The sequence below is a fragment of the Pecten maximus genome, chromosome 7 (genome assembly GCF_902652985.1).
Source record: "Pecten maximus chromosome 7, xPecMax1.1, whole genome shotgun sequence".
Lineage (NCBI taxonomy): Eukaryota > Metazoa > Mollusca > Bivalvia > Pectinida > Pectinidae > Pecten > Pecten maximus.
In genome coordinates this window covers 13,136,506-13,161,060 of record NC_047021.1, presented here as the reverse complement: position 1 = coordinate 13,161,060, position 24,555 = coordinate 13,136,506, and the positions used below count along the sequence as shown (strand labels likewise).

Here is a 24,555-nt window from a genome sequence, read left to right as displayed (position 1 = left end):
GCGTCACTCTATACCATTGACGACGATAAATCTGTAACATACACCAATACAGCCAATAAGCCGGTAGGCCTATGATCTCGTATTCCTGATCAGACAACTGTCATCCTACATCAGATGTGATTAAAGGGGAAAAACAACCTAAAAGTGTGAATAATCTTTCATTTGATTTTGAGAACTGTAATCTGCATTGTAACAGAAAAATACAATAATGTAATAAAAATGAAGCCATACTTTAATCGGATATTTGTAATATTCTGATTATTGGGGAGCCTGAAGTTGGTTCCGAGTTCCGAGTTCCGTTTAAGATAAACGGAACTAGGAACTAGTTCCGAGTTCCTATTAAGAAAAACTGAAATACTATGTATTGGCTTAATTGGTTTTGATCCCAGTTCCGAGTTCCATTTAAGAAAAACTGAAATACTATGTATTAACTTTATTGGTTTTGTCCCAGTTCCGAGTTCCGTTTAAGATAAACGGAACGCGGAACCAGTTCCGAGTTCCGTTTAAGAAAAATGGAACTAGGAACCAGTTCCGAGTTCCGTTTAAGAAAAACGGAACTGCAATGTATTAGCTTTACGAGTTTTGGTCCCAGTTCTGAGTTCCGTTAAAGAAAACTAGAATACTATGTATTAGCTTTATTGGTTTTGGTCCCAGTTCTGAGTTCCGTTTATGATAAACGGAACTAAGAACCAGTTTTACGGGACTTGGTCCTAGTTTTCAGTTCCGTGGAAGAAAACCGAAAATTGGAACCAGTTCCGAGTTCCTTTTAAGAAAATATTTTATGTACTTTATCTCAATATGAGACCCGAATCTGAAGAAGAAAAACTACATGTGTCAAATGGATGCAAAGTTATTTATGAGTCACGTATGAATTTTCCGGGACTTGGTCCTAGTTTTCAGTTCCATTGAAGAAAATCGAAACTCGGAACCAGAGTTCCGTTTAACCAGTTCCATACAAATCTAGGTCAAATCGACGACACCCGTCATACAAATCTAGGTCAAATCGACGACACCCGTCATACAAATCTAGGTTAAATCGACGACACCGTCATAAAAATCTAGGTCAAATCGACGACACCGTCATGAAAATCTAGGTCAAATCGACGACACCCGTCATACAAATCTAGATCAAATCGACGACACCCGTCATACAAATTTAGGTCAAATCGACGACACCCGTCATACAAATCTAGGTCAAATCGACGACACCCGTCATACAAATCTAGGTCAAATCGACGACACCGTCATACAAATCTAGGTCAAATCGACGACACCCGTCATACAAATCTAGGTCAAATCGACGACACCCGTCATACAAATCTAGGTCAAATCGACGACACCCGTCATACAAATTTAGGTCAAATCGACGACACCCGTCAGACAAATCTAGGTCAAATCGACGACACCCGTCATACAAATCTAGGTCAAATCGACGACACCGTCATACAAATCTAGGTCAAATCGACGACACCCGTCATACAAATCTAGGTCAAATCGACGACACCCGTCATACAAATCTAGGTTAAGTCGACGACACCCGTCATACAAATCTAGGTCAAATCGAAGACACCCCGTCATACAAATCTAGGTCAAATCGAAGACACCCGTCATACAAATCTAGGTCAAATCGACGACACCCGTCATACAAATCTAGGTCAAATCGAAGACACCCGTCATACAAATCTAGGTCAAATCGACGACACCCGTCATACAAATCTAGGTCAAATCGACGACACCGTCATACAAATCTAGGTCAAATCGACGACACCTGCCATACAAATCTAGGTCAAATCCGGGTTAAGCCACAATCTCAAAATCAATAAAAAAAAATATTGACATAATAACGAAACGAAACAATAATTCAAGCTCGAAATCGAAGAAATGAGGACAAAATATTTAACAAATATAGATTTGCACGGAGATGCTTGAAAAAGTATAAAGAGAACAAGTTCGGGTGTTCCAGAAGAGTAAGCGTCCTCTGCTTTATCGATGACACACGCCATATAAATCTAGGTCACGACGACACCCGCCATACAAATCTAGGTCACGACGACACCCGCCATACAAATCTAGGTCACGACGACACCCGTCATACAAATCTAGGTCACGACGACACCCACCATACAAATCTAGGTCAAATCCCAGATAAGTCACAATCTCAAATGAGAGTTAGTGTGGTGACAACGGAAGCACTGGGCATATTAACAAGCATCAAACTCGGCTGACTTCATATGGTATTAGGAAATGCACTGCATGGAATAATTTCGAATTAGATAATGCATGATGCCGGTGTTACGTTGAAAATGGACCCCCGTTGAAAATTGACTTGAAGCGAGTTTTCTTGTTTGAATATGTACCATGGGTCAGTTTTCAACGTTGACTATGGACCATGAATACCGTTGAAAAAGGGTTGTGTCGTTGAAAAATGACAGATTAAAAGGTCAATTTTCAACGGATGGTCTGTTGAAAATTGACCGATCTACTCCGTTTGAAATAAAATGCATGGGTTCTTTGATCGCCTCTCTCCCTTGCAAGTGCCCTCTTTTTAGTAGGTATTGGAATTAAATATGGTCCCAATTCATCGTCATATAGTAATGTTTTGCCCGTTTCTACACAAATTTTGTTACCGCGGATCCTTCTGATGTTTAAGCACACTCTCAGGCCATAGGATATTCAGGCTAGATTGTTTGATACTGGTATTATGAGATAGTGAATATGACGTAGAATTAAGTTATTTGAGTACGATATTCCCACCAAAACAAGTCAGAGGGGCATATGCAACTTGTTCCTTTTCCATGAGTACTGTTGGAAGATCTGGTTACCAAACCCGTAAAAATGTTGTCGGTCATAAATTCAATTATTCTCGCGATTTCACGACCAATGTATTTGCTATGGGATCAAGGCGTATGTTAAACAAAATACTCCCCCGTGTATAGTTCAAAACTATGCATTTACGAAGTCGTTCATATTTCTTGGAAAAAATTAAAGCTCTGGTAAACTTACCATAAAACAAACAATTGGCGTATCGGACGTCCCAGTTGTTCGTTGGGGACAATTCCTGGCCAATTGGCGTTGGCGATGTTGCCGAGACATCTGTTTAGAAATGTCTGGAGCTTGTTGGTGATGATCTTTGTTATACACGCCATTTTCTGAACCATAAGGGAAGACTGGCACTAAAAGTCAAATTATTATATCTAGCAGTATATAGATAAATGAATTGAAGATAGGATCGTGAAAGCAAGGCCCACGCGACAACACTGCTGTGAAAGTGCTCCGGTGAAATAAAACTATTTCTGATGACCCAATGCTTATGAAGCGGGATAAAGCATCACCTTTCAGCCAGCCGTGACAAGTATGAACAGCGTGCACGTTCCTAAACACACAGGTAATAGTGGCTACCAGTGCGGTGATACATAAATCCCATGAAGAACTATGAGCCACATTTTCACCCACATCTAGAGTATAACCCTCCTATATCCTCATCTCCTTCTAGAACATCTATAGGCGTGACTCCGCAAAATAGCCAGGTGTCCTGTCACGCTCCTCTATAGGTAGTACCAACCCCCGGCGACAAACCTCACGCTCCTCTATAGGTAGTACCAACCCCCGGCGACAAACCTCACGCTCCTCTATAGGTAGTACCAACCCCCGGCGACAAACCTCACGCTCCTCTATAGGTAGTACCAACCCCCGGCGACAAACCTCACGCTCCTCTATAGGTAGTACCAACCCCCGGCGACAAACCACACCAGTCTCTCCCTCCTCCGGTCAGGGTTACGGATCCAGTTATTGTTGACAATAATCTGCCAAAGCTTGACATTCTTGATCATATCAATCACATGCTGAGTGCGTTAGTGGAATAGAAGATAGAATTAGTACCATAGAAACCGAGAGAGATATGGTAATAAACGGTTATATAGAGTTGGATGAATGTGTACTAGAAGTCCAAACTAGATCGATGAAGGACATTTTGATTATCGGTGGTAACAGTGACGACAATGATCCAAACGAGGATACCGAAAAGTGTGTACAAACCTTCATCAACGACGAACTCGGAATTAAAGACGTTATACCGTTTCGAGTAGCCCAAAGGCTTAGACGTCGGTATGGCGGTCATCTTCGCTAGCCAAGGCTTCTGATTACGTTACACTCCACGAACCCTTGGCAGATATAGGCGTCAGTTCTGGCCCTCTAGCGGTGATTTGAAATTACCACCCTTCACGCATGAAATTTTCGACCAATCAAAACAAGCGTTACCGATTTACTTCATCGGTGATGTTTACAAACACACATCGAGGTTTGGTGTCATTTCGATGAGATATGTGATCAATGACTTATATGAATTGATCAAACACTGCGAATGTTCCCCCAAAGATTGTGATTTTTGTATTTAGGTAAAATGCCATGACATAGTCGGCAATGTAGCTCTGTACTGGGTGCCGCATTTTTTGTTTACTGCGAAACCAAGCCAGAATGTAAAACGCGATTTGATTGGGTGCCCTGGGATTCCAGGGCGCGACGGTTTGAACACGACTATATCCGCCAAGGGTTCGTGGAGTGTAACGTAATCAGAAGCCTTGGCTAGCGAAGATGTATGGCGGTAAGCCGAGCTCCATCGCAGTCCCGAAGAAATCACGCGGGAAAGCTCAGATTAGTGTTAGCGTCCTTTTATATACATCCCAGATTTGACAATTAGAATTTGGTTGAATATTCCATTGAACAAGATTTGAACGAAGACATCTTGATACCCAACAGGTCAAACAATATATCCGACATTTTACGAAATTTTAATTTGTCCCAGACTGTAAACGAACCCACTCGTACTACAGAAACTACCCGGAGGTTGATAGATATAGAAATGGTCTGTAAACATATACAAGTTCTTACTTTAGGAGAACTTGAGCCCTTATGTAGTGAGCACTGCCCAGTCTTTGTCACATTAACAAGATTCGAATATCCTTGCCACTCATACAAAAGAATGATATGGAAGTACAACGAGGGAAATTATGTAAATTACAGACAGGCTATTACTGACAGTGATTAGGACATGAACAATTCACTCACTAGTAACACCATACATGCAGCAGAATCACACATTCCAAACAAGGTTGTTACTATACGCTCCAGCGATAAACCCTGGATGCACAATGGCGTTCGTAGACAGATAAGAATTCGAAATCGATTGCACAAATCTGCAAAATCTTCAAACAATCCTGAACAGTGGGCTGAATTCAGGCACAAGGGAAACGAAGTAACGTTATTAATTCGTAAAAAAAAGATCTTATACATGAATAAATCTTGGTGATAAACTAAATGATAATAGAATATAAGCCTACGTGACTGGTGGAAAATACATCTCACACCTTCTGAAGTTGAAGACGCCCTGAAATTAATCAATACTAACAAATCCTGTGGCCCTGACTTACTGCATCCCAAACTCTTAAAAGTAAGCCAGTACTGAACTGACAGGGCCTTTATTATCAAATATATTTAATAAATCAATAGCACTATATACATAAGTTTGAAGAAATTTGGAAAACTGCAAATGGGATTCCAGTCTACGAGAAGGGAGATAACTCCTTTTACTACTTACAAACTATAGACCACTCTCCCTTTTGAGTTGTATAGCAAAGGCTTTTGAAAAGTGTATCTTTAAATATAGCTATAAATTTCTTAGGGAAAATAAACGTATTCCACCATTTCAATCTGTTCTTAACCCGAAAGATTCGCAGCACTTCAATTAACTGACGTAGTAAATACGTTTTTCAAAGCAGTTGATAATGGCGAGGAGGTTCGGGTTGTGTTTTGTGATATCAGTAAAGCATTTGATAGGGTGTGGCACAGAGGCCTAATACATAAACTTCAACAGGCTTGTATTTTTGGTACATTACATTATTAGCCTGGACGTTCGGGTTGTGTTTTGTGATATCAGTTAAGTATTTGATAGTGGCCAGGACGTTCGGGTTGTGTTTTGTGATATCAGTAAAGGATTTGATAGGGTGTGCCACAAGGCTCTATATTAGGCCCTCTTCTTTATATTATCTATATAAAGACATTGTCAATAGTATACATTCTGATATTCGTTTATTTGCTGACGATACGTTATTTTGTGTTATAGTTGAAAATCCAGTTCATTCAGCAGAAATATTAAATTCTTATCTTGCTGCTATATAAGTACTTGGGCAAGGCAATGGCTACTTAACTTCAACTCAAATAAAACTGAAAGTATGATTCTATCTAAAAAAAAAAAACATGCTAAAATAAATCCTCCTCCATTATTAATGAACAACACCCCTATACAACAAGTAAAAAGTCATATTCACCTTGGTCTAACTGTCGAAGAGAGCTGTTCTTGGCAATTACATGTTGATAACGTACTTGAAAAGCATGGAAAAGAATTGTTATTCTTAGAGCATTAAAATTCTAATTATATCGAAAATCTCTTAAAACTATGTATTTTACTTATATCAGACCAATTTTGGAATATGCTGATATTGTGTGTGTGAGGGAACTGTAATCATCAGCAAACTTTAGACCTAGGAAAGGTTCAAACGGAAGTACAATATTGTCCGTAGACTATCACCGCCATATCTGCAAAATATTCTGCCCCAAGTGGCTAGTTACACGCAAGGTAATAATTTAAGATCAAACTTGGGTATGCATCCCTCACGAAGCAAAATTAATATTCATTTATCTTCCTTTTTATACACCCGCCGCGAAGGCGGGGCGTATATTGGCGTCACCCTGTCCGTTCGGCTGCTCGTACGTCAACATTTACATTGTCCGGAGGATTCCCGTCAAAGTACTGAATGCATTTCAATGAAACTTCATACAGATGTTCCTTGCAACAAGTTCTGGAGACGAGTTGAATTTCAAGGTCGTGGTTTGCGAATCTAGGTCACTGTTACTATTTTTAGAAATCTTCTATAACTTTCATTGTCCGGAGATTTCCCGTCAAAGTACTGAATGGATTTCGATGAAACTTCATACAGCTGTTCTTTGCAACAAGTTCTGGAGACAAGTCGAATTTCAAGGTCGTGGTTTGCGAATCATTCTTGAAGTTTACTACTCCCCACACAAAGCCATTTGGATAGCTCTTGGTAAATAAAGGTAACCACAGTGTATCCAACAACAATTGATTTTATTCCATTTCAGCTTGCACAAACAATCAATTCATTGTACATCTGCATGTATACTCTTATACCTGCATATTATAATCACGTACTAACCTTGCGCCACTAATATTCCTTTTTCACACCCAATTGTGCATGCTTATACAGTAGTTAATTCTTTCCTTCAAATGAACTGTGCGTCGATTTTCATGGCGGGCGTATTATGTACCGTTCATGGTACTCTTGTTTCAAACAGCCATCTATGAGTGGAACTTGATACCAGATCACATTAGAAATAATCAAGCTAAGTCTTTATTTCTCTCCTATCTTAATAGAAACAAATCCAACATTCCCAATTTATATTATTTCGGCCAACGGCGTGCCCAGGTACTTCACACAAGACTCCGACTCGGGTAGCTCATCAAACTGGTAGTATAGAGACCTCCTAAGATTATGTGGATGTAGGAAATATGATACAGTTTGGGCTGAAACAATAGCAAGGGTAGGTATAAACTTGGACATCAGGACATTGTTACATGGTGACCTAAGCTTACCATATGATGAAAACAAAAATATTTTAACCATCAGAATTTAAGCCATGTATTGTAAAGATTTTGGTAATAAATATTTTTTAAACCAATAACTAGAAAGACATTTGAAACATAAAATCTAAATTTCAAACACAAATTTGTAATATATATATATATATATATTATTATATGTCAAGTAGTAATAACGACAGTACAGACAAGTAAATTGACAATTTACTTGTCTGTACTGTCGTTATTACTACTTGACATATATCTATTTCTAGTAATACGCATCCAACATTTGTTTGTTAGGATCCAGTACCTATATTGGTTTATACCGTCGTTATTACTTACTAGACCCTATATATATTATTATATATATAATTGTATATTGTAAAATTACTGAAAAAATATGTTCCAAAACATACATATATGAAGAGTTACACAATATACTAAGCCTACAGTATGTTAAATTATAAGTAATATTGTATAATTCTGTTGTTATTTTTGTTGACCACTTGTTGCACCAGTAGTGTGTCTGAGTGGTAATAAAAATCTCAAAAGTATGACAACTAGTATATATATAACCATGTGTTAAGTTTTATCTAGAAGAGAGAGAAAAAGGAGATTGTTTAACCAGATGTGTCCGGCGACTTTAAATAATTTTTTGGATGATCTGAATATAACTGTATATAACCCTCATCACGCCCCTCTCTCCAACAGATCCATGCTAAATTAATGTAATCGTCATTTTTGACGGAATTAGCAAATCATAAAGAAGAAACTTAGTAAATTACCACACAACTGTACTGTATACGTAATTTTATTTACAACTTAACTTTGATGTGGATAATCATTGGTTCATTTTGAATATTGCATATAATTTAAACAATACAAAAATGTGCACTTGTAATTAAAAAACGAAGTCGTTTAATATTATGGTGACAGCGCTAGCGTGTACGCCACTGCCAATGTGAAATCCGGAATTTGGATCTGCGTCAGTTCCTGTTTTCCAGTTTATAGTTTATTTTCAGTGATAAACGTCATTAGTATTTGTGTACACACACGCATGTTGCAACATCCCCACCATGGATGATGGTAAAACTGAAAACTTGGTAAATGGTAAGTTATCTTATTATCTTTACAATTTTTTACTTTCACTTAGTCTTTTTGTGTTTTATTATACTTGAATGAGTATGAAAATCGTGCTGTTCTTAAGGTACATTTTCGGAATACTGCTAAATAGGAGGCCATCTGGCAGTCGCAGAGTGAACAAAATTACAGCTGAATTAGGCTTGTCACTATCTAGCACGACGACATATTTTTGACAAGTTTGAAGTCAACATAGTGATATCAGATTAAAATTAGAGCGATTTTTTACACAATGCAAACACTTACTGACCCAGATAAGTGTTCTACAGCACATGTACACATCCCCCAATTTTTCGGCACTTTGCATTGACTAGGCGGTAATCGTAATGATTGATAGGAGCATTCCGTCTGCGTCATGGATGAGTTAGCACTAAACGATATTCAGTAGCCGAACTGCCCAACACACACAATATTCCCGTTATCTTCCTGTCTTCAGTCTGATCTGTTCGTCATATTGTAGCCTGAAGCGTATTAGGGATGGTACGCGATATGAACAAAATAATTGTATCTTGTAGAGTATAATTTGGATAGAGTATGTGTTTTGCGGATACATATTTCAAATTAGTGATCTCTTTACAACTAAAACTAAGTAGAGGAATTATTGCAGAGAAGAAAAAAAGTGTTTATGCATGCCATTTGTTAAGGTAGACTATATCTATATAATGGCAGTTAGAAGTTGGCTTTTCAGTGTCAGCCATTGTTTTTAGGGTATTCGTAATTTTCTGTCCTGTACTCTTATCTGATTGTAAAACTTCGTTCGTGCTAAGTATACATCTGTTTACATGTATAGCCATGTCAATATACAGGGTAATCAAAATTTAGCCAGTAAAAACATTTTTTAAAAGCGGTTGCTAAGGGTTGTTAAAAAAGTAGGTACCTATTTAGCTGTGATGTTTTCTTATGAATAGTGAAATGAGATACATTATATATGAATATTTATCATAAAAAATGTTTTATGAGTATATGTCTATGGGCTTTAAAACACTATTTACCTTGGGTGATGTTTGTAAACAATGCTGCAACAAGAAAACTTCTATGGACAGTATTTTCCAAAAGTGATTAATCTATAATCCCTTACCTTGAAACAATAAAATCCTTTTAAGTTAATGCTGGCAGGTGGTATATATGCTATTATGCATAGTCAAGCACTTCAATTCAACAAATTTTAGTCCATCATCAAAATATTGGTAGTTCTTGAGGTTTTGAAAATAAAAATGTATACACAGGTTAGATTTGCACATTTATCATATCAGTAGTGGTCAAGGATGAATTCTTGTCATTGAAGAATTACCAGCACAAGAATTAGCTGCACATGGAGATGCTGGCCTTGTTATAGAATCTCAAAAGGATAAAACAGCGGTCCCTAATGTGGAATTGGAACAGGACACAAAGCCTCTACCACAGGAACCAGAAGATGCAGTAGAAAGCGAATTTTCAGATTGGGAAGGTCAGATTTGATTTTTTTTTTACAATTTTTACTTCACTGGTGAATATTGTAACTTTCCAGGTGTTTTTTCTCTCTAATTAATTAGGGCCCCGCATCGAGGTGCCCTAGTAATCAAGAATCCCTTCTGTCTGTCCACTTGCACTTATTATTTTGGTGATTATCTCGGAACCCAGAATATAAACTTTCTGAAACTTGACATATTGTTATATAAATAACTACACTGTGCAGATGTGCAATAGGGGAAAAGTTCCTAAGGTTAAGGTCAAGTACCCACATGTACACACTGCTTCTAAAAATAGAACTGAGTATACTGTCAAAATACATCATATTAGGCCCTTATAAAGGTCAAACTTTCTGAAAATTCTCATGATGATAAACTGTGAAATGATAAACTGTGAAATGCAGATGTGCATTAGGGGTCTAAAAAGGCACGAAGACATCAATGTTAATGAAAAATTAAAGAGCCAATGCAAACTTTCTGAAATTTCATGTGGTAATACATTTTGATATGTTGTGAAATGTAGACATACAATAGGTGTATATAAAGCTCAATATCGTAAGATGCAAATTAAAGGTCAAGGTCAAATTTGCTATATATTTTTTACTGATGGACATTTTCTTGATGATTATTAGGGATATGTAAAGCCTCATGCTAGGGCCCTTGTTGACCTGTCAGTGTTCTAATTTCAAATAAATAACAACAGTCGGAACAGATTACACATCTGCTGTTTCTTCTACAACCAACTAATTCAAACTACGTGAAAGCTGCTAACAAAATTAGATGCCTGCATTTAACCTTGACTAATGAATAAGTCAAGAGGCAAACACTTAGAATATATATATTGTATACTGGCATCAATTCCAGAGGACCATATATATGTTTTGATAGCATATAGATATACATACAGTAAATGGTACGTATCACAACTTCATGACATATTGATATAATGTACATCGTACAGCTCAGCAGTAATGACGTACCCTTATAAAGATTACCATATAATTTCAGCTAACTATGTATCACAACAAGTTGTATCTCACAAAATAATATTTACATTTACACTGCAGCCCCACTTTATAACTTTATCAAGCTAACTTGAAGGTTACGAGTCTATAACTTCCAAACCTTTTAGTTTATTATGACTTCATTATTATCGTGACCTCATAATTGTCATGTCGGCTATAATGAAAGATATGGCTGTTGTAAAGGCTGATCCATCTTTGATGATAATAATTTGTTCATTTATTGTAGGAGGGAAATTCCTGGATCAAGACTTTAAAAACAACATAACATACACAATGCAATGGCCATCACACCATTGTATCTCACATAATATACACAATACCATGGCCATCACACCATTGTATCTCACATAATATACACAATACCATGGCCATCACACCATTGTATCTCACATAATATACACAATACCATCACACCATTGTATCTCACATAATATACACAATACCATGGCCATCACACCATTGTATCTCACATAATATACACAATACATTCACACCATTCTATCTCACAACATAATATACACAATACCATGGCCATCACACCATTGTATCTCACATAATATACACAATACCATGGCCATCACACCATTGTATCTCACATAATATACACAATACCATGGCCATTACACCATTGTATCTCACATAATATACACAATACCATGGCCATCACACCATTGTATCTCACAACATAATATACACAATACCATGGCCATCACACCATTGTATCTCACATAATATACACAATACCATCACATCATTGTATCTCACAACATAATATACACAATACCATCACACCATTGTATCTCACAACATAATATACACAATACCATGGCCAACACAACATTGTATCTCACATAATATACACAATACCATGGCCATCACATCATTGTATCTCATAACATAATATACACAATACCATCACACCATTGTATCTCACAACATAATATACACAATACCATCACACCATTGTATCTCACATAATATACACAATACCATGGCCATCACACCATTGTATCTCACATAATATACACAATACCATGGCCATCACACCATTGTATCTCACATAATATACACAATACCATGGCCATCACACCATTGTATCTCACAACATAATATACACAATACCATCACATCATTGTATCTCATATTATGAATTTAATGCATTGCCAAGATTATACCATACTTGGATGTTGTTCAATTGCAAGTTACCATTAAATTTGTCTTAAAATTTCTTACTATTTATATAATTAAATGATCATAAATATGACTTTGGTAAAGTCCAGAAAACCTTAAAAGATGTGTATGTGGTAATCATCATCTTGTTTGTGGTTTAGAAAAAAATATGCAAGGCAGATTAATTTGAGATGATTTCAGTGATTGTGTAATATACATTGTATAAGAACTTATATTTAAAAATATTTATGATGAGATAGAATGTGATGAAAAAATTTAAAAAAAAAAAAAAAAAAAGACTAGAAAATGTCTGTAAGACCTAAATACCCCAACTGCCACATGACACCCAGAAAAAGAGCTTGGATGATCGAATCAGCAGTTCATAAGATTTGCTAGTTACATTGCATAGGGAAGGTAAGGACATGGACAACACTATATGCCAAGAAGGGGGGGGGGGGGCAATTTCTTATTTAGGTCTGTTTACCTGTCGTTCATACATTATTGAGTGGAAGAAAATAAGGGAGGTAATAACAGTGATCTCTAGCCTCTAGCATGACATCTACAACAGTTGTTACAACTTCTTTATACATGTGTACATGTCATATAGAATATAGTTATATACATCTGTAAGGCTAAGAAAGGTACAGGCTAGATCTCATACTCATTCACTAGATGTACACTAAATTTAATGTATGAAGTTGAATCTCACTGATGTTCCTTTGCTATCTAAATTGTTTTAGTGGTTTTGTTTTCTTCTTCTTAACACATTTAGCTGGTTATTAAGCTTAAGGTATACTATGAAGACATTTTTTTTATTCTGATGAACTTTTATTTGAAGGATTCATGCTTAAAACACTTACAAAATACATTTATAGGTCTTTCAGGAGAAAGAAATGAAAAATGCAAGCAGCGTTGCAGTAAACAGCTTCGTGCCGGTCACGTGGTTGCATGGAATCCCTGTACTCCTACTTTTGTATTGAATTTCCTTATTTTAAAAATATCAACTGGTATCCATGTACTGTACAATATATGACTAATTCCACAATGGTTTGTGTTACTGTGGTATATATACATGCAATATGAATAATTCCACAACGGTTTGTGTTACTGTGCTGTCTCTACACTAGAGGGCTATCTTATCACATTTGAAAATTTGTTTATGTTGCCACCAGATGATGAAGGCGAGGATGGAGAGGATACTGGGGATGAGAGTGATATCGAGGACAATGATGAGGATGAGGCGATCCGAGCTGGTAGGGACCCTAATCCTACACTTCCTGGCACTGTAACTGTTCTCTCAAACAACTGTGAAACCAAAGTCTACCTTGTGGGCACTGCCCACTTCAGTCATGAGAGCCAGGCAGATGTTGCCGAGGTAAGGGTCACACCATACACACCAACAGTGTCTTAAGGGAGGAATGGTTGCGGCGAGGAGGCAGGTGTGGGGGCAAAGAGGCAGGGGTGGGGGCAAGGAGGCAGGGGTGGAGGGAGGAGGCAGGGTCAAGGCAACCAGAATTATATATATTACAAATTTTACAAATCTCCAGCTGAGCTCACTCCCCACCAAACATATAACCTAATAATCTTAACTCATCCGACAATAACTTCTAATAGAATCAATTTACTGTAGCATGTTTGTAATTCATATAAAAGTGTTCATTAATTATTTTTATACTGATTAATCAGATTGGTCTTAAATTTACACTTCAACAAACCAGACACCCTTTTATCTTTATCTATGTTCACTGTTAACCCCAGTAAGGAAGGCTTTGCTTCCTTTCTTCCAAGACATAACAGAGCCTTACTCTCTACCTAATGTTAAGCAATTTAGAAGTGTTACACTTTTTTATATTGTAAGTATAAATGTGGCTGGGGGTGGTATTCTGCTGGGTTTCTTCAGTGAAGTAGCACTATAAAGTTGACATCAGTCCCACACAAAGAAACTCACCTGTGAGACCATATCACAGCCTTCTAAAAAACTTAGCATGCGTGGGAGCTAGAGGCCATCTTAAAATGGCAAGACTGAAGACTCTGTTCGAGTCTGTTAGTATATACAAAATTTTGAACTACATGTATCTGAAAGTTATTGGTCTTTATCACAAGATTTGAGTAACCATAGCCACGTTTTGATTTTAAACTGATTGTGATCATGAGTGTACCAATATATATCTGTATTTTTATATGTTTTGTTTTTTTATGTCATTTTGTCTCTAGCCCTTTTTGCTCGTATTTTTAATCGCTTTTTTTGGCCCTTATGCCCTTTATAGTGTTGATGGGCCGTTAAGCATTTTAACTAACTAACTAACTAACTTTAAATGATCATTGTTATTAAAAGGGTGTTAAAGCCTCTCTATGTTTTTGATTTGTTTTTGTGAAACTTAATCAAACTCAACTTTATAATCCCTTATGGAATTATCTTCATGTAATTCCCTTCAAATATGCTCAGTTACATCAACTAGTCTTCAGTAATGTATGTAATAAACATCTGAAATTAGATCGTGATTCAAACCTGCACACATCTTGTTATATCCCCCGAACAGAAAAGCATGGGTTGTTATTCCAATGCTAAGAAGTTTAACTGCGAATTCATGGTGGTTTGTCTGACCGACTCATGTTGACTCTGTAAGTCGTAGATGTGATTTTACCAAATTCTTTTCTTTGTCTTTTTGGTAGCAACCAGTGCATTTGATTGAATTTGTGCTTCTTTTTTTTTCTTTGTGTTGCCAGTTCACCAGCTTGACATACGTGCATGACATATTTTCCGCAGCTAATTTACATATAAAGAGTGGAGATTCCCCATAACCAGTGTGTAGTTTCCTGGTTTTAATTGCAGTTATGAAGATAAAAAGACAATAATTCTTACATATGACATAACATAATGAAAAATAACCACAAACTAACTCCGAACCATTGTTGATAGAGTTTGATTAATCTGTCAATATATATATGCTTATCTCCCTGTCAGACTATACAGAAGACTCAACCAGACGTTGTTATTGTTGAGCTTTGTGATAGTCGGGTACACATGCTTCACCTTGATGAGAAACTTTTGTTGGAGGAGGCAAAGAACATCAACTTCCAGAAAATAAAGGAGACCATCAGTAAGGTACAGTATCCTATTGTATAGTATATTATTGTACAGTATCTATTGTACAGTATCCTATTGTACAGTATCCTGTGGTACAATATCCTATTGTACAGTTTCCTGTTGTACAATATCTTATTGTACAGTATCCTATTGTACAGTGTCCTATTGTACAGTATCCTGTTGTACAACATCCTATTGTATAGTATCTAGTGTACAGTGTCTATTTACAGTATCTATTGTACAATATCCTATTGTACAGTATCCTGTTGTACAGTATCCTATTGTACAGTATCCTGTTGTACAACATCCTATTGTACAGTATCTATTGTACAGTATCCTGTTGTACAGTATCCTGTTGTACAGTATCTATTTACAGTATCTATTGTACAGTATCTATTGTACTGTATCTATTGTACAGTATCCTGTTGTACAATATCTGTTGTACAGTTTTGAAGGGTGGATATTTTCCCATTGTTAATTTATCTCATATTACAGAAACCTCACCCTTGACTCAGTAAACATTGTGATGTCTATAGCTAGCAGCAACCAATTAAACTGGGTAAATAAGGAAATGAACTGAAACGTATATTTGGCTCATCAAAGGACATAATTCATATAACATATTGTGTATCAGAATACGGTGACTCATTATTTCATTTGGTGTATTGGTAACTAAACAAAAAGATTCAAAGAAAAACAACAACAGATTGATTTAATGGTTATATATATACAGAAGACTGCTCTCAGCTTAAGGACAACTAAATTATCTTAAATCAAATACATGATCTTTTGTTACTGTATATAGAAATCTCATTCTGTAAGGGCTGTAAATTTGATGTCACTGTGAAAACAAAGGAAAATTATAGATTTTGATTTATTATAAGATGTATATCCCTTCAGCTTTACTATGTTTTAAAGTCCTGGTTACATTTTGTTTTAAAATAAATGATTATGATGAACTATGTTTTTTTTTATTACAGATAGGATATGTACAGGGTATAGCCTACCTTCTACTGCTCAGGATGTCTGCACACATTGCCAAGGAGCTGGGCATGGCTCCTGGAGGGGAGTTCCGCCAGGCCTTTAGAGAGGTCAGTAAGAGATATGGTGACAGATACAATCTTGTGGACTACAAAACTTTGTGAAAATTACATTTTTAGCTCACTTTCCCAAAAGGCGATCGTCATCTGTCTGTCCATCCTGTGTTAACATTTCCATTGAAACAACTTGTTAATAACGAAGAGGCCCTGAGACTGATCATGAGCCTGTAGCATGCTGGGATAAAGGGCTACCAAGTTTGTTTCAATAGATGATGTTGACCTATCTTCAAGGTCACATGTGTCATGTTGGCTAAAATTTTTAAACAACTTCTTCTCAATAACCAAGAGGCCCAGGGACTTGATATTGAGTAGGTAGCATGCTTGGGTAAAACGCTACTTAGTTTGCTCAAATGAATTATGTTGACCCACATTCAAGGACACAGGGGTCAAATAGGCTAAAATCTTTAAACAACTTCTTCTCAATAACCAAGGGGCCCAGGGGCTTGATATTGAGTAGGTAGCATGCTTGGGTAAAACGCTACTTAGTTTGCTCAAATGAATTATGTTGACCCACATTCAAGGACACTGGGGTCAAATAGGCTAAAATCTTTAAACAAATTCTTTTCAATAACCAAGATGCCCAAGGAGTTAATATTGGGTCTGTAGCATGCTGGGGTAAAGGGCTACCAATATTTTTTTCAAATGAATGTCATTGACCTATATTATTCAGGTAGCAGTGTACAGTAAAAATGCCCAATTCTAAAAAATAAGGCACATGTTTTAGATATACATAGCCATTTAATCCTACATATTTCCTCTACAAAATATATATATTTGTAATCTATACAACATTTGCAATTTCGATACAGCCCTCGGAAGGATAATTCAACTGATTTTTTCTATGTTTTTCAGACCTATAAATACCAGGGTAGTCACTTCAAATAAACTTCAAAATTACAAAATATCATGATATTTGACCCAAAATGACATTTTTTTTCTGAAACCTATTTGAAATTAAATATCTCTTTCCCAAAGACAGATTTTATCTTGTTTTAACATATGTTGATAATTAAGGTTTTCTGCAATATAACCTTGGCTTTGAGGTACCTTTTTTTGTGGTAGAGCAAAACTAAATTTCCTGTGTAAACACACTTTCGAAAAATCCAGAAATTTATTTCATTTAGTTTTAAAAAAATGTGAAGCTTGTATATACTACTTCATAATGAATATACCAATCATAGTATACATTTATTTTTTCATTTTTTACGCATATCATAATACATGATACATGAGTCAAGGTCATAGGGGTGAAATAGGCTAAAATTTAAGAGGCCCAGGGAGTTGATACTGGGTCTGTAACATAAAATGTCTCTACTGTTTTATTTTAGATCACAACTGAAATAGCGTTGTAAATATTTACTGTGAAAAAAATTGGATGAATAGTTACAAGTAGCACAGAATAATGCCATGCATGGTATGTCATTTACACAGTATGCTATGCTATTTCAGGCCAAGAAGATACAGGTGTGTAAAATGATAAAGCTAGGGGACCGTCCCATACAGATCACAATGAGACGAGTGCTTGCCTCCCTGTCCTTCTGGCAGAAACTTAGGCTGGTATGGCACCTGCTATTCTGTATAGATTATAAATTCAGGTAAGAAAAATGGTGAGGTTTGTAAATAGAACAAAGAGGAGATGAGTCTTTCTGTTTTGGGTTGTGAAGAGAGTTCCTGCTGTTTGTAATTTGTGGCAAAAATCATATAACTCCCATTTTGGGTTGTGGAGAGAATTCCTGTTGATTTTAATATCTAGGAAGAAAACATTTCCTACTGTTTGATTATTGTATAAAGAAAGAAAAGTATCATACTGATGTATATTACATTAAAGAAAAAATAACCTAGTAATAATGCAGTGTAATTTGTATGATACAATAAGGACAAATCCTTATGTTTAAGGCAGTAAAGAGCAGATAACTCCCTCTGACTGAATTGTAGTGAAAAGAAATAAGAAATCTTCCTGTTTCCTGTAGTTACGGGAGATGACTCCCAATATTTGTTGTAGTAAGAGGAGGTAACTCTTGCTGTAATAAAGAAGGAATCCTTTTTGACTCCTGTTGGTCAAATATAGTAATCATGGATCAGCCATAGTGATACATGTGTGACGTTTTTGTTTGTTACAGTAAGGAAGACATAGAGAAGTGTAAGGACCGAGACTTACTAGAACAGATGCTGAAGGACATGGCCGGAGAGTTCCCAGCTTTGGCCAAGGTTGTTGTCGAAGAGAGAGACACCTACCTTGCATTCAGTCTAAAGAATGCTGCTGTCACCTTCAGAGAGTATCAGCGGAAGCAATGTAGAGACAGGAACACAGGTACATGTAAGTACCCTTCAGGGGGAGGACTTTAGATTGTTAAGACGTCATTCACAATTATCAAAGGGCAGGTAAATGTCTGAATGTGGATAGAGATCATAATCCTTTCAACAGTCGCTGTTGGCGATTAATATATTAGAAATTTATAAACAGTGTTTGTTATTCTTTATACAACATGCAATTTACAGTTCATTACTCAAAATGAACTATATTCAAGTTTATAGGGATGAAATAGGCTAATTTCTTTTCACGACTTCTTCTCAATAACCTTGTGTTCTCGGGAGTTGATATTGGGCATGTAGTTTTCTGGGATGAAAGGCTTCCAAGTTTGTTCAAATTAATGAACTTGCCCTACGTTGAAAGTCCCAGAGGTTAAATGTGTTAAAATCTTTAAGCATTGATTTCCCAATAGCTAAGAGACTCCCAATAAAGTGGTAATCATCTTAGTATCTGCATAAATGGCCTAGACCAGCTTCAAAGTTGGTCTACAAGCAGGTGAGCAAAACAAGCCCATTGGGCCTCTTGTTGTCATTGAGTTATAATAAAGGAAGGAAGAAAATGTTTCATACAGTTTCAACATCCAGGAAAATATTTGTATTAGCTCTATGCTGATTATTAAGTGTTACAGTGGGTTTAATCGGTCTATTTTTGTTTCAGCTCACCCTGTAGTAGTTGTCGGCGTTGTGGGAATAGGACACGTGCCCGGTATAATAGACAACTGGGAACAGTACAGACACAACCTCAAAGAAATTACTACGTAAGTCAAACACAATTACTATCTTCCATTTTATATTGTTCATACTCTTCCCTTTTTAGAAAATTAAAATTTGTCATTTCTGGTTATCAACAAAAATGCAGTTTTTGTTTTTTGTTAATATTTTCTCACAAATTGTGCTATAAAGAGAAGATAAAGCGGTGGTTCACGATGGATTGATAATCATTTTGATTGTACATGTACTGTATAATATTAATATATTCGAATACACCTTGAAAACAGACAGCATAACTAATTTAAACAAAACATGAATAAATAGTTCCTGCTGATATAGTTCACACAATATAGGCCTATTATAGTCTGTTGTTGAAAAAAATTCTAAAACAGGCTGTCGCAAATCAGTAAATCAACATGAAATCCTAATACATGTACATTTAAAGTGTTGCATAAAAAAGGTAATGTCACAAAGGTTTTGAGAATGATACAGAATAAAATTTGATAAAACTGCTTGTTTTTGTTGTAGAGTACCTGATCAGCCTATGTCTATAATCTGGCGAACGTTTGGCTGGGCGTTCAGGATATCATTGGTAGGAGCTGTGGGGATGGGCTGTTATAAGTTGTGTCGGTGGACACTTCCTATGGTACTATGACTGGACCTAGACAACCAATTCAGTGTGTCCTAATTCCTCATAGTTGTACAGTTTGATTGGGCATTTCAAACTCAGCAGTTTTCGTCCAAAGGCATGTGAAGTCCTTTAGTTCCTAGTCAAAGTATAAATGCCCAATGGTACTGTCTGCCTGGTGGAGAAATCATGATATTTGCGATATTCTATTTTCACTCACTTTCATTAATTGAATCATGTTATTATCTTTCAGACACAAATGAATAATGTATCTGAATATTTTTATGATTTATTTCAAAAATGAAACTCACATCAGGTGATGATGTACATTTTTGTCAAAATATAATTGACTTTTAAACTTGTATGTCTACACAAAGTCCTGTTTGAGAGAAACTTTTAAACAAGCTTCATAGTCAAAGCTTTAATGTTTTAAGTGCAGGCTTTAATTATCTGTGAGTTGGTTAACTTGAAATTGAAGCTGAAAAAATATGGTCAAGCATATATTATTTAATAAAAATTAATTATAGTGAAAAGGTGATATTAAATCAAACAATGTCATAGGGTATTTCATTTCAGAATTCATGTATATAATATTAACCCTATAGAAGCCCTCTCTTTAATGTTATGAACAGTATACATGCATCATGTTATAGTAAAAGTATTTTGACTGATATGACAGATATGTCAGAAATTGTGTTGTTTGGCTGCTCAGTTAACTATAGATAACATCTCCAATATCATTGACTATGTGGAAGTAAAGTCTTTTGTCGAAATAATTACTCTTCTCATATTTATTTGCACTTACCAATAAGCTAACTGGGGAAGTGATGTATTTTCAAGCAGTTGTTCAGTTGAATTCAGAGTTTGTAAGACATTTCTTGGGTGAAGGCATTCTTACAGCTTAACGTGGCAGAAAAGGGAGATAATTCGTCTGAAGCTTAATGTGGCAGTAAAGGGAGATAAATTATCTGTAGCTTAATGTGGCAGTAAAGGGAGATAATTTATCTGTAACTTAACATGGCAGAAAAGGGAGATAATTCGTCTGAAGCTTAATGTGGCAGTAAAGGGAGATAATTTATCTGTAGCTTAATATGGCAGTAAAGGGAGATAATTTATCTGTAGCTTAACGCGGCAGTAAAGGGAGATAATTTATTTGTAAGTGTTGTGGTAAACTAATTACAGGAGTGTTGTGACTAGACAGCTAATACATGTTTGGTCAAAGGTGATATTATTGGTGCTATTCTCATGGTGTTGTATATATTCTAATGTGTTTGTAGATTTATGATTATGAAAGTGATGTGATGAAAGTTGTTTATTGATGACGTATGTTGTGCCATTATCATAACCAGTTATAATATCTCATTCATTTTACGCTTTCTTGTTGACATTGACTTTACATATTGTCAAACCTTATCTTCATTGCATAATGTTGTTTAAATATAGCTATTCTCTCTTTTGTAGAATTCCTCTACTATGTATTTAAGAGTTACTGAGAGTTTATATATCATTTGTCTGATAACTTGTTAAGGTGAAATGGTTTATACATTATTTGCAGAAACTTTTTATCTACCAATGATATTTTTCTATATTACCCCTTTTTCACTGAAAGCTTTAAATACTTTAATATTTTTAATTGTATACTTTTGTGCAAACTTGTTTATATAATACTGATAATGAAAAAAGACGCAACTTTAAATTTTTAAAAGTGAGATTGTTCAGCCTTGCCCAAATCGTGTGAGCACACTTAAAACTACGATATCATATCTAGTTCTTGGTTGCACCGAGTTCATAAGGTCACCCATTCAGTGAATTGACTGAAGTATCTTAAGTTATGGCAGTTGTAAATTCTTGTCTAGTTTCTCATAAAAATAAAATGGCACATCAGATAATCATGACAATAATTTTAAAAGATGTGATGATGTGTGGCAATATCACTGTCAATGATTTCATCCTGTTGAATGTTTATACATCTACATTAATCAAATAATATGTAAATTTAAATTGAGTCATAAGAAATATTCAACTTTTAAAAATCTTTTACCTTGTTTGTGATTAATTGAATGAAAAATACATACGTTTTCCAAGCAAGGTATTTTGATATTTTAATATTTTGTTTTCAAGATTATTTAGGGTTAAAGGAAGGTTGATATACGGTAATGGATATTTAATATAAATGCATATCAAATTTTAAAGTTGCCATTTTCTTTGTTTCATTAAAACTGAAAAGCTTTGAATTTTGCACAATGGTAGTGGTAATGAGAACTGTACATGAGTTACATTATGAATTAGAAAATGTATTTGGTGAAGGGAATAAACTTTTAAACCACATTTGTTATTTAGAATAAAATACATGTATGAAATAAAATTATACCAAACTAACTTTAATACTACAGAAATGTACGCATTATTTATGGGCTATTACGGCACTGCCTTAAGTTGTTTGTTCAATTCCTATGAATTCTGATGAAATGTAATCAGAATGACATGTACATTGCACTAACTAGGCTCTTGTATCTGATAATTAACATCCACAGTTAAAATAAAAAAAAAATAATATCCTTGATATATACTATACACAGATATTGGATCTTAACTCTGGGTGTTATTTACCCCATGCAAGTACCTTTGGTTGATTCCAAGATATTTTGTTTTATAACAATGTGTTCTATTTAAAGTAATACTTGGGATACCTGCTACCTTACTGTCATATCATATGTCAAATATAGTCTCTTAGAACAAAGAAAGACTAGTGAATCGATTATTGATGTTATTGAATCAGTGATATCATTGTTTGATTGAGGTAATGGATAATCAAAGTTACTATAATAACTCAAGTTAATTCATTTGTAACTGAGGATAATGGCTATGTAACTAAGGTTACTGAAATTATAACCATGGTTAATGAATCAGTAACTGAGGTTAAGAATATTTAACTGAGGTCTGGTTAATCTGTAACTATGCCTTATGAATCCATTACAGCGATAAGTGGATCTGTAAGTAAGGTTAGTGAATCTAAAACTGAGGTTTATGAATCTGTTACCGAGTTAAATGAATAACTCAGACTTGATTGAAGATAATGAATCTATAACCAAGGTTAAGGAATCATTGATAGAGGTGAACGATTAAAAAATGGAGGTTTACCTGAAGATAATGAATCTATAACTGAAGTTAATGATTCTATAACCAAGATTGATGAATCTATATATGAAGTTAATTAATCAAAGAAAGAGGTTTACTAATCCAACATTATGAATCAATTATAGAGGTTAATTAATCAATGAACAGTCTGAGTAACTAAAAGTAAAACATTATGAACTTAAAATCCAGCAGTAATTATTGAGTAAGTTAGCATAAGGAATGAGGCATTTCTTTACGTTTGTTTGAAGATACGTGAATACACAGGGATATCTACGTCTATATAAATATATATCATAAATAGTGTTATACCCTGTACATGTAAGTGGTTGACATGTTAGTGAATCTTGTGTTTCCAGCGTGTTTTGACCGGTTTGTAATTGTTGACAATTTGAGTAGATATTTAATTGATATGCATAATTTCATGTTTAAAAAGTTATATGCTTTTATGTGTGTATAAAAGTACAACACGCTGACTCTTTTAAACATGTCAAAGGATTTTAAGTTTGAAGAAATATTAATTCAAAAGAGTAATTATAACTCTGTTTTTGATAAGAACTTTTGAATAGAATCTTGATTATACAATATACTGTGTTAAGACTTAACATTGAAGTTTTTTATATTAATAGATAACATTATCACTGTGTTTTTTTCTTCAAAAGAATGTTCACTATATCAGAAATAAGATAACCATTGTTTTATTTATCAACAGAACTTTCGCTGTATTAGAGATAATGTTATCGCTGATACGATTATTGCTTTTTTTTCAACAGAATGTTCCTATATTAGAAATTAGATTATCATTCTGGTTTTGTTCAACATAAACAATAAAATGTGGTAATTGTTTGTCATGCAGTTGAGTAGTCATGCTTTTTTGGTTTCTCTACTGTTGCCCATAGATCCAGCAGATCCAGGTACCTTTGACTGACTTTTTAGGTCACCTGAGACAAAGTCTCAAAGACCTATTCTAATCGCCTTTTGTCTGTCGTCGTCCGTCCGTAAACAATTTACATTTTCAACTTCTTCTCCAAAACCACTGAACCAAATTCAATGAAATTTGGCAGGGAGCTTCTATGGCTAAAGGTCAACTAATTGTGAATTATATGGTCCCCATCCCCCAGGGGGCGGGGCCAAAAAGGGTCAAAT

General features: G+C 35.4%; 1 protein-coding gene across 2 annotated transcripts; it reads left to right on the top strand.

Annotated features, from left to right (window-relative positions):
• The first annotated feature begins 8,682 nt into the window (after positions 1–8,682).
• Positions 8,683–24,255, top strand: LOC117331658 (traB domain-containing protein-like). 2 transcript variants are annotated; one of them, XM_033890485.1, is made up of 9 exons: positions 8,683–8,764; positions 10,080–10,241; positions 13,610–13,812; positions 15,403–15,543; positions 16,506–16,616; positions 18,075–18,220; positions 18,746–18,936; positions 19,594–19,693; positions 20,175–24,255. In XM_033890485.1, exons 1-9 carry the CDS (start codon positions 8,731–8,733, stop codon positions 20,299–20,301), a joined length of 1,215 nt encoding a protein of 404 aa, XP_033746376.1. In that variant the 5' UTR covers positions 8,683–8,730; the 3' UTR covers positions 20,302–24,255. The 2 variants fall into 2 exon arrangements, with proteins under 2 accessions (XP_033746376.1, XP_033746375.1); XM_033890484.1 differs by having other exon boundaries at positions 18,746–18,942.
• Positions 24,256–24,555: the final 300 nt, after the last annotated feature.